The 18758-nt window shown below is 32.2% G+C and overlaps 1 protein-coding gene across 7 annotated transcripts in view; it reads left to right on the top strand.

Moving 5' to 3' along the window:
• The window catches only part of RIMS2 (regulating synaptic membrane exocytosis 2), a 506806-nt gene that overhangs the window by 282434 nt on the left and 205614 nt on the right, over positions 1 to 18758 (top strand). For all 7 annotated transcript variants that reach the window (XM_004580663.3, XM_004580662.3, XM_036498462.2 and 4 more), the window contains 3 exons: positions 4138 to 4268; positions 6963 to 7134; positions 9851 to 10004. In XM_004580663.3, coding sequence (XP_004580720.2) covers positions 4138 to 4268; positions 6963 to 7134; positions 9851 to 10004 — 457 coding nt within the window. The remainder of the gene's footprint in view (positions 1 to 4137; positions 4269 to 6962; positions 7135 to 9850; positions 10005 to 18758) is intronic.

The following is an 18758-nucleotide window of genomic DNA, read 5'->3' as shown; positions in this document are numbered from 1 at the left end:
TGTGTTAAATTTCAAAGCCAATTTGCTAATGTTTTTTAGGTTTTGCTTAGGCACACATCACTTTGTAGATTTTGCACAATTATTTGTGTACATGTGTATTTACTGATAAGCCTATAATATGCTTTCATCTAACTTTTGGGACTTTTTTTCCCCTATGTACAGATGGCCCTCAGTATCCATGGGTTCTGTATCCATGAACTTAACTGACCTTAGAGGGAAGATATTTGAAAATTTGTGTCTGTGCTGAATGTGTACGAACTTTCATCATTATTACCTAAATGATACAGTATCACAACTATATACATGACATTTATTCTCCATCAGAATTATTATCTAAAGATGGTTTAAGAGTATGTGGAGGATGTGGGTGGATTAGATGCAAATGTTACCCCAGTATAAGTCTTGGGCTTCCCTCACTGACTTTAATACCTGTTGGTTGGTGGAACTTGAAACAATTCCCTGGATGTTGAGGGGCGGCTGTAATGTGTTTAAGTATATAATCTGATATTTCTTGATTCTTAGGTGATGCTTGCAGTCATTCTTGTAGAATAAATGAGCCCAAATGTATCATTTTTGTATTCAGTCTTAATTCTTCTTATGCTGACTACATTGTGAATAACTTATTAAGCAACTCATAACGTTTTGTATTGTTTGGGTATTTTAGCACTTGACAATATTAATTTATTCATTACATTGACATACTTACTTTAGATTAATACTATAATGGGAAATTGTACTTAAGGGATATTAGTATGTGTTTGTTTTTACTTTTCGTCTTTTAGTTCTAGCGTGGTGTCTTTTTTGGTTTTGTTTTATTGCCTTTTTCTTTAATTTTGCTTACCAGAGCCAAAGCCTTAGTAGAAGAACAACGCCTTTTGTTCCTAGGGTCCAGGTAAAGGCCGTGTCTGCCTGATAGAAACTAAAGTTGTGTGTACACCCTTCTTTGTATGTTTTTGGAAAATGCGTTGTAGGAAAACTTTTTTGGTCTGTTGCTCCAAACCATGTTATTGACTTTCAAATCATTTTCTGAGTCAGCTTGGAAATTCTGCATGGGGATTAGACTACAGAATAAAAATTTAAAGAGACAATCTTTGTTAGTGATTTTTATATGACAATCTAACTACTAAAACCAGTAGGTTTTAAAATGGCATTTAATGTAGATTTAACTTATATATAGAATATTTACAGAAATAGCTAATTATGCTGTCAATGTTTTCTTTTATTATGCTGAGGTTGCTGTCTCTTTAAATCGTTCATTGTATCATTTAACATCTACATTTTCTTGCATTTTCCAAGCAGTAACTCCTTGAGGAGATTGGCAAATATATTTGTACCTTATTTTAACTATGTACATTTCATATACGTTTCAACTTTTCGAAAGTATATTCCTTTGAAAAAACCAAATCACAATGCAGACATAATGTGCTAGGTTTGCTTTCTTTACATACTTTGTCATGCCAGTATATTTTACTATAATACTTGGGTACAAGTTGTTTGCCTCTTTTCATTAGAAAACCCTGGTAGGGTAAAATAATATCAACCTAGCTTTCCTAAGCATAGTATTATCCCTTCCTTGCTTTGCTGCATGTTTAAAAAATATTTTTGGTTGTAGATAATAATTATTTTGTTCAAATTTGAAGAATTAAAATTATTCTAGTTAAGATTACAATAAACAGTATCTGCTTGTGCTGCTCAAGTTCTACTCAGGAAAACTAAAAGAATTATATGGCAAATCTGGAATAATTATATGATAATGGTTAAAATGACATCATGATACCGATAGGCATATTTTAATCACTTATTGTACAACTACAGATAGGCAGTTTAGGAGCATTATTAATAAGTTAGGCAAAAAGGTTCATAAAGCTGTTGATAATATAAACTGGGAATCCACTAAAACTTACAGCCTCAATACAATTCCATTAAATTAAGCCTAAGTTGAATAATCAAACCTTTAGTTTAAAATAGGTTATTGTTAAGTGTAATTTTGATGAGATAATCAGTAAAACTAATATGATTGTCTCCTAAATAATTGATTTTTATATTTATGTTTTAAATATAATTGAATAAGCTTATGAAGTATTATTACAAAAATGTGAATGTCCATGCTTAACAACTGTTTGCATGAGAAATAGAAATTAGTAGGTGATGTTTTTTGGTTTGTAATGTGTGGCTCATTTATGTCATGATTTTTACTGAGCAAAAACGCTGCATTAGCATAGTAACACTTGTTAGCTTCCACAGGCTCTTTTTTGTGGAAAAAATAAATCTCACAGAGACTGAAAATTATTTCCAATAATTACCAGCTTCGTTTCATGATTATAAATACTATTTCTTTGTTTCCTACTTGTAAAGTTTCTTAAAAATTATATTTTAATGTCTTTGGATAACTTTTTCCTTAAGGTATCTTGTATACATGTAATTATCCTCTGAAGTGATTTTAAGTATCTTGGAAAAAAAGTTTCTTTTATTATTAGTAAAGATAAAAAAATCATGAGGCTTAATCTGCTCTTAGTCCCAGGTTGTAGAGTAATTATAACATTGTCTATGACATCTCATCTCATGCACAATGAGACATTGCTGCATCTCGTTTTTTTTTCACTCATGTTTTTGCAAGAAGAGTTTAATTTTCCTTTGCATTCCCCTAACTGAATGTGCATTCTAATATTGTTAATTGAGCAAATTATCAAACATCTCCCTTTTCAAATACTGAGGACTCTTTTCTTCAGATTGTTGATCCCTTAGTCTAAAGAAGTAGTTTTCAAACTTGAATGCATGCAGGGATCACCTGGAGGATTTGTTATAAATCTATTTTCAGGGGCATATTCTGATTCAGTAGATGACAGATAGACCCAAGAAATTTATAAATTTTCAGTAAATAAACTGGGTAATATTGATGCAGGATGTTTATTAACTGCAGCTTCAAAGACAGTTTTCAAGCATCTATTTTACTTAAAAGCTCCATTATGAAAACATGTTTTTCTTTATACAAAGTAGTGAAGAAGGAATAACATAAGAACTAGTAATTATGACTTTTAATTTTATGTATCTCTTACATTTATTCCGATAGAAGAATTTGGCCAAAAAAGCAAATTGAAATAATTTACTTGCTCCATTTAGCTGTCAATTACCTCTTCTCACTCAAAAGTTGCTTATTCTCTCAAACCCCAAATTTTATATTAAGCCATTCAAGAAAGCTTGTTAGGTTTGAAAGTGAACTCCCAGTGTATCATATTTAATCACAATAATCATTATTGTTATTTTCAAGTTCTAAATTTTTGATTCAGTATCAATTTTAGGATACTGGTTAGTGATGTGTTGAGTTGTGAACCAAAATGTGGGTTAGAGCCATGGTTGTTCTGGATTCTGACTCATAATTAGCTAGCAAAGGGGTAGGAGGGTGTAAGGTGTATGTGCAAGAGTGATAACTATTAAATCAAATGATTTCAGCAGATTCATATGAAGTTCCAGTTCCTAATTGTGGCACAGGGAAATTAATTCACATTCTTATCTAAAATTATAAATGCCCTTCTATTATTTTGGAAATGTGAAGCATTTACCTCACAAAAGAAAGAGGCTTTATGGATAAGCAAGAAAAATTTTGAAAGATGTACTTAAAAGTTTCAAGTACAAACTGAAATAATCTGTTAACTAACACTACTAGTAAATTCCCGTAACTTACAGTCTTTGACAAGGTCTTTGGCTATGGAATAACATAAAACATTTACTTAAAAATTCCCTTTGAATGTCATATAACCAAGTTATTGTCAACTCAGTTGAGTACTTATTCTAAAAGAGAGTCTAAAATGAACTGCACTGATGTTCATTTTGTAAATTTAAGCAAAGACACAGAGCAATCAGTGTACATAAAGTCCTTAATTATAATGTAATTGTTATATACCTGATAATAAACAAACACTATAGGATAATTAGAAAAGCCAAGGATTTTGCTCCTTTAACAGACCATCTGAATCAGTTTTTTTATTTGTTGAAGTTATGATTATACATGCTTTTAACCAAGCATAATTTGCCAAGTGAAATTTATGTTATGCGCTATTATTAGTAAGAGAATGGCACTAAGTTTGGAAAAGAAAACAGTGTAATTGAGTTAATAGATGAATATTTATTGCTTTTCAGATAAAACTATGGTTTGACAAGGTTGGTCACCAACTCATAGTTACAATTTTGGGAGCAAAGGATCTCCCTTCCAGGGAAGATGGGCGGCCAAGGAATCCTTATGTTAAAATTTACTTTCTTCCAGACAGAAGGTAGGTATATAAAGTAAAATAAGTGTTCTTAAAAGTAAAAATTTTCAGTAACAATGAGTACTTCAGTTCTATGTCGTTTGTTTTTCTCTGTCATAAAGGTGCATATTTTAAACATAAGCATAGGCATAAAAATTCCCAGAAATCAAATACTGGCAATCAGTAGTTGAGATTGTATAAAGTTTAAATGTTTATTAACATATTTTTGAATATTCATTTTAGTCATGTGTGGATTATTTATTAAATATTTAAACACAATTTTGGTGTCAACGGAAACATTCCTATTCCTCCTATTCCTCTATAATTTCTACCTGTCTTTATCAAGATTTTTTTCTGTTTCATAAAACTAGCAAGTGTGTTTTTATATTTCATCACCTTATATCATTTAGGAAAGTTAACCACTCAGTACAGATACCATTTTGTCAAGCGTATATTTATATCTATTCTCATTAACATAAATTCTATGGTTGTAGCCCGTTACACAGCTTCTTTCAGTTCTCTGAGTAGACTTCATGGAAAGAGGTGGGAGGCCATACTTCTATAATGTCCTATATAGAGTTTTCAGTTACAATGCATTTCTTTTTTATATTTTGAATGGAAAGTTAAAAATTTGGATGCTGTACTAAGCTAGATAAAAATAAAGATCCTGGTAATATGAAATTAATCGGAAAAAGTGTAGGTTAGATTTCAATTTTATTAGGAAAAAACCAATTACATTCTCTATAAATTGATGATTTCTAGAGATTAAAAAATTTAAGATCATTAAGTTGCTATCAAAAATATCTCTGTAACATGTTTATTGGTCTTAGTTTTTTAATACTTGCAGCATCTTTTCAATTTTTGGCTTCTACAGCATGATTTGATGCTGAAGGCATTAGTTTGACTCCTAGAAAAATAAAAGGAATTTTTTTCAAAGACTTATTTATTGTTATTGGAAAATAAAAGGACTATTTTCTTAATGTTCAAAAATAAGATTTTCAGCATTATTCTTTTAAGTGAATTGGTGCTTCATTTAACATTAAATTGCCTTATTAAGCTACGACCATATATGTTGGGTTTGTAAGGAGCTTCCAAAATTACCCCCTGCTTCTACCCAATATAGAAATCCATTTTAGGAATAGTCATACTTCGAGGGTTTTTTTTTCTTCTTTAAGAATAGTTAATAGCTCATTCTTTTGTTCTGCTTCAGATTTCAGTGAACTTATGCTTTAATTAGACAGTAACTTCCTGCTAAATGTATACTTATTGGACTTCAGAGAAGGAATTTTATTTATTGATATGGTCTCAGAATTCATTCTTTCACTACTGGGATATAAATAGACAATAAATAAGTATATAAGATTTTGAAAGGCAAGAGGGGAGAAAGACCTGAGAAAAATCATAGTACCTATAATTATTCCTGGAACTTACTTATTCCTTTACACAGTGTCACTTCTTTTCAATTTCGAAATAAAATATGCTACACAGCTTTGAATTTTTATCTTCCTACCAAATTAAGACAGATGTGATACATATAAATTCATGTCATTTACTGTATTTAAAGGAAGCTTTCTGCTGTATTAAATATGTTTGATCAGAAAACATGTATTGTCTCTAGAATGTTCAAGTCTAATCTCTATTAACATTTAAAGTTACCTTGCTTCCCCATTTCAGAGACACTCTCGACTTTATTCTCTTTCCTCCCTGTGTTTCCCAACACTCTTAGAACTGTCTTGTGTTCTATTTGGAGTTGATTTTCTGTGTGGTTCTCATTCAGATAGGCTCTCTATGGAGTTTGCAGTTTATTCCTGTTGTTCTCCTTTTTTTTGTATCTGGTCATTGATCCTAGTATCCTAGAGATGTGATGTCCAAATTGGAGAAGTGTGGTTTTACTGATATGTATAACTTCTTGAAGAAAATTCTTGAACTAACATTTTTACCATATTATTTTTATCTTCTGTGTTAATATATTTCCCAATATATATAACTTATCAGTACCACTGGTAATACTTATAGGAAATTAATAAATACATGTGCAAATGATGAGATAACAAATTGTTCAATTTATGAAGGCATTCAACCTAAGAAAGTATGATAACCTCCAAGTTGAGAATCCCATTAAATGGTCATATTCGATTTCAAATTTACACTATAGTGGCTGTCTTACATATAATTTTTAAGATTTTAAAAGACAAAATATTTGTGAAATAAACAAATGTTTATTATGTGTAATATAGTAATTTCATAAAGTGCAAATTATAATTGCTGAGTAGATAAACTATGGGTATGAAGTTGTGGACATGAGTATGTATGTACTTTTTTTTATAATAAGACTTGCACAGGGTAAGTTAAGGCTGTATGTCATATTACTGCTTAAATACCATCATTAGGCTTTCCAGTGGGACCATATGTTCAAAATTTGAATTATTATTTTGCAGTCTGGTCTTGTTATGATTTTGAGAAAGATAAAATTTTCAATTATTGTTTTTAAGAAAAAATAAAATTCATTGAAATATTGTCATTAAGTATGATAGTGGTTGAAATAAAGTATGATGCAGTTACATAGCTTACAAATTTTAATAGTAATTTCAAGGGTTATAATAATTTCAGTGCATAATGCATTTGTGGTTTAATAACTTCTCTCCAGAAAAGTAATAACTTCATACATTTTAGGAAAAATATATTATTTAAATTTGTATACTTTCATTTTTTTTACAGCGATAAAAACAAGAGAAGAACTAAAACTGTGAAGAAAACATTAGAACCTAAATGGAATCAAACATTCATTTATTCTCCAGTTCACCGAAGAGAGTTTCGGGAACGAATGCTTGAAATAACTCTTTGGGATCAAGCTCGAGTTCGAGAGGAAGAAAGTGAATTCTTAGGAGAGGTATCTGAACTTATTTGAAAACTTACACTGTTCATGTCATACTGATTATTTTTATATGACAGTCAATGGAATTTTATATTTCAAATCTCTAAAATAAGCATTGTTTCTTTAATGAATGTAGCTATAGCTGGGGCCGGCATGGTTGTTCAATAGATTAATTCCCTGGTTGCCGTTGTTGGCATCCCATGTGGGCACCACCTTAAGTTCTGGTTGCTCCTCTTTTGATCCCAGTTCTGTTTATGGTCTGGAAAAGCAGCCAAGGATGACTCAAGTCCTTGTGCCCCTGTACCCACCTGAGGGACCCAGATGACGCTCCTGGCTCGTTGCTTCAACTCACCTCAGCTCTTGATTTTGATCAAATCTTTTTGGTTCCAGCTATTGGGGCCATTTGGGGAGTAAACCTGTAAATGCAAGATTTCTCCATGTCTCTCCTTCTCTATATAAGTCTGCCAAATAAAAACAAATAAATCTTTTTTTTTCCCCATTGGAAAGTAAAATGTATGAAGAGAAGGAGAGAGAAAGATCTTTCATCTGCTGGTTCATTCCCCACGTGGCCCCAACAGCTGGAGCTGAGCTGATCTGAAGCAAGGAGCTTCTTCAGGGTCTCCCACAGGAATGCAGGATCTCAAGTCTTTGGACTGTCCTTTACTGCTTTCCTAGGCCTCAAGCAGGGAGCTGGATGGGAAGTGGAGTAGCTGGGACAGAGACCAGCACCCATGTGGGATTCCAGTGGATGCAAGAGAAGGACTTTAGCCATTAGACTACCTCAACAGGCCCTAAATTAAGTAAATTTTTAAAAAAGATAAACATAACTTCTGCTTTCAGACAAAGTTTATTGACACTATATAAAATAGTTCTGAAAACTGATAATTTTGTATTTTTATTGTTATTATGGAAATTTTGATGTTGAAAAGATTGTATTATGTTTCAAAACTGCTTTGTTTTTTTATTGCATTTCATTTTATGACATTGTTTCATAGGCTTAAAGCTGCTTTGTTTTTTAATATAAATATGAAGTGTGTTGTATATATCTACACCACTGTTAAATAGTATAAGTTATTCATAGATTGGTTTTTAAACCCTGTAGTGTTCCAGGCACTGTGTTAGAGACTGAGCTTTAAACTTTGAAGAAGGCATATAACTTCAAGAAAGTTGCAATCCATTGGGGATCTAGACAGTAAAATAACACTTGTGCTAGAACATGCAAATTGCTTGCTATATTGAGATAAAGGCAATAGGAATGTAAAACTATCATGCAACTGAGGAATGCTCAAAGTATCTGGAAAGGAAGAAAATTTAGCAATGTCAAGAGGAGTTACTCCTGTAGAGGGAATAAGACATAAAGAGTCAGAGGTTTTTGGACAATTGTATTAAAATTGGAAGGGCGAATGGTAAGAAATGAGACTTGACTACTACAGTGAATTCAAATCAGATCCCTTACCATATTAAGACATTTGAATGTCTCCTTTGGCTAAGGAAAACCAGTGATTAATTTACAAAGAGATCGATTTGATGGCTTTAGGACTTGAGAAAAGTATTTTTAATTGTAATGTGGATAATGAATTGGAGAAAGGCAAGATAGGAGGTGGTGTTGAAAAATAAGCCTATAAACAATTTGAGAAGCAAGATAACAAAGTTAAATGGCAATAGACATTCTGCCCTAGTGGTGTGGATGTATGAATTTCCTGCACAACTATTGAGCAAGTTGTTTAATCTCTCTGTGCTTCCTTAGTTAGCCACAGGAGAATAATCTTAGTGGATAACTCAGGGTCGCAATTATAAACGAGTGCTGTGGTGTGTGTAAACATAAGGGACATAAATGCTTATGCTGTAAATGACTTGGGGGAATTTGATAGAAGCTAAATAATATCTTGGCTGTTTTGCTTGTTTACTTCCTGTAGCTAAAAAGTAATGTGTTTTCACACAGCAATCCTTGCAAACACAAATGTACTTTCTTACTTGCACAATACCCTAAACGGAAATAGTCATTTATTTATACAGACTGATATCCTTTATAATTTTCAAACATATTCTTAAAACAAAACCCATAATATAGTTCTCAATTAAACTCCATTCTTTTTATTCTTTTTTCCTTTTCTTTCTTAAATCCATAAACCACGGTATGTTGAATCCATAGTTTTATGACAGACTGATTCATATGATATCATTCACTAATGAGCTGGTTGTGTTTACAAGTAAGTTCTTCTAACCATATTTGACATTGGTATCCTATTCATAAAAGTTAAATAAGAGTGAAATGAAATATAAGAGTAAAATTTTCCTAGTAGCAATCTGTTAATTAAATAACAACTGTTAGGAAACTTAATCATGGTATGCACTTTAAAATAGCTTTTCTCTCCTAACTCAAGAGTTTTTTTAAAGTTTAAATTAGTTACTACAAAATAATATGCATTTTATTGTTATAGAACTAAAATTATTTCTGTAATGGTAAACTTAACATCTAGTAGGTGAAAGGTCAAAAAATCTACAGATTAATTATCTTAGATATTTCAAATTACTAGATAACAAAGAAATTGCAAAAAAAATTTATCTAGATATTATTAAAACATATTGATAATTTTCCAACCCCTAAATGATTTGGTTTTTGATCTAACATTGTTCTTACTATAACGATTATAGAAGATACAAGAACCTTTTTAAGAGAACCTCTTTTGATTAATGTATCTAACAGTCTTTTTTTCTCCTGGGCTTGTAGATTTTGATTGAGTTAGAAACAGCATTATTAGATGATGAGCCACATTGGTACAAACTTCAGACCCATGATGTGTCTTCATTGCCGCTTCCTCGCCCCTCTCCATACATGCCTCGAAGACAACCCCATGGGGAAAGCCCAACGCGGAGGTTGCAAAGTAAGTTTCCAGAAAGGGTCACCACTGCTTTTTCTAACTTTGAGCGAGTTGGATTTGAATATATTATGAGAAACATTAAATGGTACCTGCTAGTAATATTTCATAGCTGTTACGGAGGAATTTAAATAGTTTCATTTACTAAAACAAGTTTACACTGTTTACTCATGACAATTTTGAAGTACTTTATGGTTGTATTTTGGATGATATTACTCTAAAAGATCACATGATACTTAAATCTTAGTGTTAGAATTTTAATTATAAGAGTTTTAATTATAAGAATCAGCTGATGTAGCAGACTTATAACTCAAAAATTATGATTTATACTTCAATTTTCCAGATATTTTATGAATTTGTAGAACAGCAAATATACCATAGTGGTTTATATCCTAAATGTTAATCTCACGTTATTGGGTTTTTTTTTTACACTGGAGCTGTATGGCTTGAAGCAGATTATATCTTATGCCTTATTTTGTTTATTTATGAAATGGAAATGATAATGCCTATTTGATACAGAGGTTATAAGAATTAAGTAACGTAAAGTGGTGTTGTAAAATGCTTGCATTTTGTATTGGATGAGACTTGAGCATCATCTTAATTGTGAAGCAAAAAAAGATCAATCTGGAGAAAATCAGAATAAACTCAGAAATGTATGGAGAGTGGAAAGTGTTATTTTTGGCTCTGTGAACCTACAGTTTAAGGTTTGAGATTTTTTTCTTATGAATCTGAAATCGAAAGCTGAAGTAGATGCTTGCCACTTTTGTTAACGAATTCAACATATTCCAGGTTACAGTATAAAATTATTTGTGTATTTTAATGCTGGTGTACAGTAACAAGATTTCAAATTTGTGCATTTATGGTCATGATTTCCCTATTGTTTATTAATCATCAGAAATACACTTGGTACCATAATAAATAGCTACTGACTAAAAACATCATTACGTTCCTACTGTATAGGAAAATAAATCGTGTATCAAAAGGCTGCTTGATGAGTAGAGTAGCAGAACAAAGAGTGATCTATGGTAGTCATAGGAAAACTAACAAAATTGCATTCAATGTTTCAAAAATATTTGGAATTGTATTTTATATCAGTAAATCAAATATGTGGGTAATTTGTTTTAATTGAACCTAGTTTTGCGGCACTCATATTTCCAGGCTCCACACATCAACACTCATCCATCCCTTCTTTCAAATGCCATTATAATATTTTTGTTGTAGTTTTTACATTAGAATGAGTTTTACCAGAACTGATGTTTTTGTCGTGGCTCCTATTCTCTGTTCAACAAAATTTCACAAGGTCCACAAAGCAGGATAATGGCTTGTTACGAATGTATGTTGTAACCTACCAGAAGCCATTGGTACAGTAGTTGTAATAGTTCATAGTGTAGTGGTGCAAGTCACTCTTACCTTTCCTAAAGAATTTTCCCATTCTCCATTGCTTTGGGTTATTGTGATACAGAGCAAGTTTGGAATCCTAATGCGTGAAGCTTTTATATCCACTCCTAGTTTCTATTTTTCCCCTGGTTGATAAGTAACAGTACATGTGAAGGATAGTGCATCTTCCTCGGTAGATGTATGTGTTATGAACTTTCATGCAATTAATTTAACTAGCTTTTCCTCCCCCCCAACTCTGAAGTGATTCTTTTTGTTACTTAGTTATTAATTGCACTAAATTTTCTCAAGGAATAATAATGACCTCACAGTGAATAATAATCAAGTCTGAAAATATCAGTCTCTCTCATAGGGATTATATTTATTTTGTATTCTGTGTTGTAGTTCCCATAGACTAGGGAAAGCATATTTGTATTTTTGGAATTGGTTTACTGCTCAGCCATAGGAAAAATGAAATCCTGTCCTTTGCCATAAAATGGATATACCTTGGAAGTATTATTCTAAGCAATATTTTTGATATATGATTCAGATGGCTTTGAGTATCAGCTTTGAATGACCAATGAAATTAAATATGAGGTTAATTCAGAAGCTTATGGAAATGGAAAAAGTTAAGTATTATGATACACTTTTAAGTACATGCATGGGATTATATCAGTGTTATTAATGTGACAAAATAAGCATGTTATGTGTATTAAAATAATTATAAAGATGTTGACAGAGCCATTACTTCAAAATGTGAAACAAGTTAGGCTATGAGAAATGTAGTTTTAATTAAACATTGCGTTTTCCACATTGTTGGTTAGTTTCAGGCTGCTCCCCAAAGTTATTCTTTTGTTTTTTTTCTTTTTGTGGGGTGCAGTGCATATTTGAATAAGTAACTGATGAACCAGTTTTAATTTTGTATAAGCACGGCTGGAGTTATCAGCACAAATATTTGAAATATATCAGGTAATTTTTGAGATGGCAGAATATCTCAAATATTCATTCACACTTTGCTGTTTATTCATCAATGATGGAAGTTGTTATCTTGGAACCTAAAAGGTTTGTTGTGCAATGTTTGTTTTCTCGTATTTTGTATTTTTAAACTTTGTTGTTTATCTATTCGAGGGGCACAGAGATAGACTGAGAAAGAGAGCTCCTCTCCATGATTCACTCCCTCAGTGCCTGTCACTGCTGAGCTAGGCTGAGCCAAAGCAGGAGTTAGAAATACAAATCAGGTCTTCCATATGGGTGGCACGGACCTTACCACTGAACCATCACTGTTGTTAACCAGAGTCTGCACTAACAGCTAGCTGGGATCGGGAACCAGATCATGGAATGCTGGTTTGCTAATCAGTGATGTCACTACTTTGTCAAAGATCCACAAGCAGGGAGCTGGAAGGGAAGTGGGGCTGCCAGGATTAGAACCGGTGTCCATATGGGACCCCGGCACGTACAAGGTGCGGACTTTAACCGCTAGGCTATGGTGCCGAGCCTGTTGCAGCCCTATTATTGCAGGGTTTTCGTAGAGTCATTCTCTGCATCTCCTAGCATGGTAACAGAATTTTGAGGTTTGCTGCTTGTGGCATTAGCCCCCCAGGTGACATGCTGGTGCCACAGGAGGAGTATTAACCTTCTAATCCACCACATTGGAATAGAATACGTGGCTTCCTTCATTGCAGTGTGTAGAAGCTACCTACTTTGTGGAAGCATTATACATTTTGAAATTGGAGGACATTAAGGATAACAAATATTAGAGAAAGAAATAAAAAGCCTGTGAGAAACAAGTGGAGAAGGCATGGCCATATTCTATTTGTCTGTTTAGTTGTTTACATTATTGCTTCTTAGTGGGTCATGACCATAATAATTACAATGTGTGAAGAGCATTATATGTGAGTAATTCCTTGTTTCCCTTCATAAACAAATCTCTAACTAACTTTGAACAGATTTTACCATCACACTGCAAATATAGTTTAGTACATTGTGTTAGTATATGTTGTTTAAAATATCTGTCATCTGCAAATATGTGTATGATTAAAATCCCTTTGTGAAGAATAATTTTAATACATCAAAACATTTGGTGCCCAATCTTTTATTCTCACTTAAATAACTCCTTTAATAATTGTTAATCTTTTAGTAACTAACATAGAATTTTAATTTTTAAAAATTGCAAAGAATCTTTGGCCTTCATAGAAAATGCTGATAATGACCCTATCTCATTTTTAGAAGTAAAATATTAGAGGCTTTGCAATATCTTTTGACAGAGAACTAAAACAATATATTTTCTTATTTTATTCTGTATTAAATGTAATGATGCCATTTTCACGGGTTTTAGAAATAGAGTAATCTTCCAAATAATCTCGAATTCATTAAATATTTTGTTCTAATCTTGCAGTAAAACTTGTACTGGTGAATTGTATCTTATTAGTGGTCATCCTGATGATTTTCCTTCGTGTTCTTTTTCCAAGTAGATGTTTTTTAGGGAAAATGTTATGAAAAGAAAATGACATGGACAACTTCTGAGTTTCACATTAATTAGCAATAGCTATGTCTTTGTTCTATCTTTTTGCTTAAGGAAATGGAAAACGATTTAGAACTATATGTACCGTAGTTACTAAGTCTGCTTAAAAAGTAACATGACATTTGTATTTATTCACTTATAACACGCCTCTGTCATACTTTTTCCTGCAAATTTTGGCTGCATACTTTGTAATCACCTCTTCATATCACAGTGTTCTCTTTTCAGTAACTTACAGGTATGCTATTGACTATATGATTTTAAAAACATTTTTGCATATTTTTGCATGTTCTTGTTAAGGAGTGCCTTCCTAACTCCTAAATCTCTTCTTTTATTTCATATATTTTTATATATTTTGAGAAGTGATATTTTTCATTATTACAACCCTCAAATTTTTTCTTCACTTTGTGATATAATAAGTAATTAAAACTTGAAGCATTACTAGTCATTTTTTATTTATATTTTTATTTTCCACTGGGATCATATCATCTCATAATAGTTTAATTTTAATTTAGTCAGTAATTCTTTTATGACATACTGGAACAGAAGCAAGTTATATACATACATTTCTTTAAATTTTGTTATATTACATTGGTACCCTGAGATTCATATTGTTGAAGTACTATGTTATGGAAATTGGCAAATGCTACAAACTCAGGTTTTATTTTTTCCAGAGAAATGGTTGTTAATACTTTACTAGTATATCACTTTGAGATTCAGCTTTTATAAAATTAATTGTAAGAAATTTAATGGATGGAGGTCTAGGAAAACCTAAGTGAGTACTTATCCAAACTCCATATGAAAGCATTGGAAAGATAATTAACGAAGTGTATCAGCAGATTTTTTAAAAAGTGTGTATAGGAGTATTTTAAATGTATTTTCAACAAAGATATTGTAAGGTAAGTATGGGACTGTGCAGGATAATGCCAAAAATCTACTTCTCTATTTCTTCAGAATACTTCCCTCAAATTTTAAAATTGAATATTAGGAAATAAGCTTTAATTATAATGGTAAGCCTATTATTTTCTATAATTTATTGATTCCTGTCACTATGTGGTATGCTTGTGGGTTGCTAGTACAAATATTCCCTTAGATTTGAAATGTACACTCTGATGGTAATTTACTCATTCTTCAATGTGGAAATTACTTAATATTTTGCTATCTTTTCAAACTTTGCTCTTTATTAATAGGAAAATCTAATTTATATCTTCATAGTTATGATCATTTTACAGGTTAGACTATCAAAACATTTTTTTTTTTCTGTATAAACTTTCAAAGTTTGCCTTAGCTTAAAAAGAATTCGGTGTTATAGTATGGTTTTTCTAGAAATTAGGAATTCTAAAAAGAACAGTGCATCTTTAAAATTTTTTTAGTTTATGCTCACTAGTTGCTTAACATGTTAAATTTTTAAGAACATTGCTTTGTATTTCATATGTGTTATAACATAGACTTGACAACATCGTTACGCTGACAGCCTATTTTGAATTTTTAATTTTATGTATCATCTCGTACTGATTTCTGCTCTTTGGGTATTATTTTTACATTTAATTGAAGTTTTAATGAACTTAATTTGTAATTTTAATCTGCTGTTTTGTTTTCCTTTCATATATTTTTCTGACAGAATAACTTTTATGCTTTAATGTAAAAATATCAATTATGTATTCTTAAATATATGGCAGAAATTAGATGTCACTACTACTATCACATGTAAAGATTTTTAAATCTATTTTTGACACTACTTTAACATCTTCTTTACAGATAAAGTATTATGTTCATATAATGCAGGTAAATTTTAGCATGTAAAATGTTTAATGCATGTATTCATATGCACATTAATTGGGTTGTTGTTTTGTGCTTTGTTTTACTTTTGTGCATATGTAAAGTTCCTAGCCAATACCTCAGTGGTTTATCCTATCTTCCTAATGAACGTTTTCAATATCTTCATATTTCAATTATTCTGGTGTTAAAAATCACTTGTTATAGTTTTTGATTTATTGTTTCAGTGTGTCTAATATTGTCTCTTAATGTGGCACTATTCCATCACTGAACTCTATTTTACTACCAATAATGCTTTACACACACTGTCTCCAAAATCCTCATTTAAATGGAACTAACGTACAATTTTTTATCTCATAGGGTGTTGGTATTAAAATGTGAAGCCTTTGACTTAAAACATAACTGAAACTATGATGTTTATAATTCCATCCATAATTTTGGCAGTTTTGTCATATCTACCAAGAAGAATGGGTTAAAGTTAGTGTTATTATTGCTGTGAGTCATGGAATTTAAGTTCACACACTCACAGAATATATGGGAAGATGTTCTAATCTAATGCTGCATTTTTAACTGGTCATTAAGACTTGATTTTAATTGGAAAATAGATTTTTTAAAGATTTTATTTATTTTATTACAAAGTCAGATATACAGAGAGGAGAGACAGAGAGGAAGATCTTTCGTCCGATGATTCACTCCCCAAGTGAGCCGCAACGGCCAGTACTGCGCCAATCCGAAGCCGGGAACCAGGAACCTCTTCCGAGTCTCCCACACGGGTGCAGGGTCCCAAGGCATTGGGCCGTCCTCGACTGCTCTCCCAGGCCACAAGCAGGGAGCTGGATGGGAAGTGGAGCTGCCGGGATTAGAACCAGCGCCCATATGGGATCCCGGGGCTTTCAAGGCGAGGACTTTAGCCGCTAGGCCACGTCGCCAGGCCCTAATTGGAAAATATTTTTAAAATTTATTTAGCTTTATCAGCTTTTTTAAATAAAAGTTTTGGAAAGATCAGAATGTAATTAATATCAAAACAAAAAACCAAATCAGAAGTTACACAATCGATTGAAATGTACTGAGCAGGCTACTATTTCCAGTCGAGATATATTTGTCTTACAGAAATGGACACAATAGTTAAAACCGATTTTTGAAAACCTCTCAGTACTATGCATTGAGGGATAGTAATTACAAAGAAAATAAAACCTATGAGTTGAATTCCAAATTGCTCCAGCTTACCACCTCTAGGAAGTTCTCTGGGATCCGTGTTGTGACCAGAGGTTAAGCCACCACGTGCAACACCAGTAATATTATGAGCACTGAATTGAGTTCCGGGCCCTGTGCTTTCGATCTGGTTCTCTTCTCTTGTGCTGGGAAAAGCAAAGAAAGATGACCCAGCTACTTGTGCCCTTGTAACTCATGTGGGAGACCTTAGAAATATTAAAGATTCAAAAGAAGGAATACAACTGTCATTATTTGCAGGTGATGGAATAATTTACCTTGAATTCTGCAAAGAATGTAGATAAATTATAGAGTACCAAGATGGCTAGATATATATCAAAATCGATTGCATTTCTATACATTAGTAACAAAGTTAGCTTAAAACAGCAACAAATAATACCAAATACCTAAGAATAAATCTTACAAACCTTATGTCAAATTATTACATAATATAAAAGAACATTTTATTAAGGTATATTCAAGAACATATAGACAGCTGATAAGTTTCTTATTGGAGTGTCTGCTTAATTATTGCTTTCTCCTGTTTGAATTATAAATTTAATACAGTTCCAGTCCTATCTGTTAGCTTCTTAGAAATTGATGAGTAGATGCCAAATGATTATAAAGGTAGAGGGATATGAGTGACTTGGTGCAGAGTAGCCTTGTCCTACATGGCTGAGGTTAGCCTGCTGGTGGTTTACAGTGTGATATATTGAAAGAACATTTTCTAAAGGACATGAATCCTAAGGTGAAGCTAATGGGTCAAAAACATGATCCAACTGATGTGTTTGATTGTCCTGGTAATACTGACATCTTAAGCATTACGCTAGTTGTTTGGAAATGAGGAAGATGAAGACCTTCATGATGTACCTAACATTGCTACATATAGATGAAAAATAATTCTCCAAGGACTATGTATCATTCATTCCTTTAATTGTTCAAGGAGAAGAAATAAAAACAAATTTGAACATTGCTGAAAATAAAGCTAGTGAAAATGAAGCTTTAATATTAGTGTTAAAAAGCCACTAAAGGAGGTGTCAGAACTTTCAGAGCAAGCAGCTGAACAGTCCTTGAAAAGATAGGCTCGCTCATATTTGCATATGCATATGTTTTTGAGAGATGTTGACAACACAAACTCCAGTGGAAACTCAGAACAAAAGAGATGTCCCACGACAAAAGGAAGAAATCCAGAAGTGAAGCCAAAGCCCGAGTTATTTCTGACAGCATGCACATTTGGCTTCTAGAAGAAAAGAAAACCATAACAACACTGGGTTGTATATTGTTCTTGTCTGTATTTGAGAAAATCTGTTAGAAAAAGATGAATATAAAATTTGTTTAAAAAAAGCCAACAATACAGTTAATTCAAAAGTCCACCCTCAAAAAGCTTACAAAAGTGTAGATATTGAAAAATTTGCCAACAACAATGCCTTAAAAGATATCAGATGTTAAAAATTAAGGGCAGTACTTGATTGAAGTGCAGGATGAAATGCTTCAGTCAGAAACAACTGAAACAACTCAAGCCAAATAAAAAACTTAAGGAGAGAAAGTTTTGTTGTTGGTATCATGTAAGTTCTTATTTAAGTTCAAATAGCCTCATGAAGAGCACTCAGTTGTCATGAAGAAAAAGAAAAACCCTGTGTGAAGGAGATGTATCATTTATTCAGCCCTCCATCTATGTTGCTTTAAGTAGGAATGAGAACACTGGTCTTTGAGAACATGTCTATATAAAGGATAGGCACACATTGTTGTGTTTTATCTTCTGAAATCAGACTTTTATAGGTAAAAATCAATTTTTTGAAAAGAAAAAAAGAATAACTAGAAAGTTTCTTATGAAGACAAGGATGAAAAGTTTCCTTTATCACATTTTAGCATTTAACGTGTTT

Source organism: Ochotona princeps, chromosome 9 (genome assembly GCF_030435755.1).
Source record: "Ochotona princeps isolate mOchPri1 chromosome 9, mOchPri1.hap1, whole genome shotgun sequence".
Classification (NCBI taxonomy): Eukaryota; Metazoa; Chordata; class Mammalia; order Lagomorpha; family Ochotonidae; genus Ochotona; species Ochotona princeps.
Note: the sequence above shows the minus strand (reverse complement) of the source record. Positions and strands in the feature narration are given on the sequence as shown.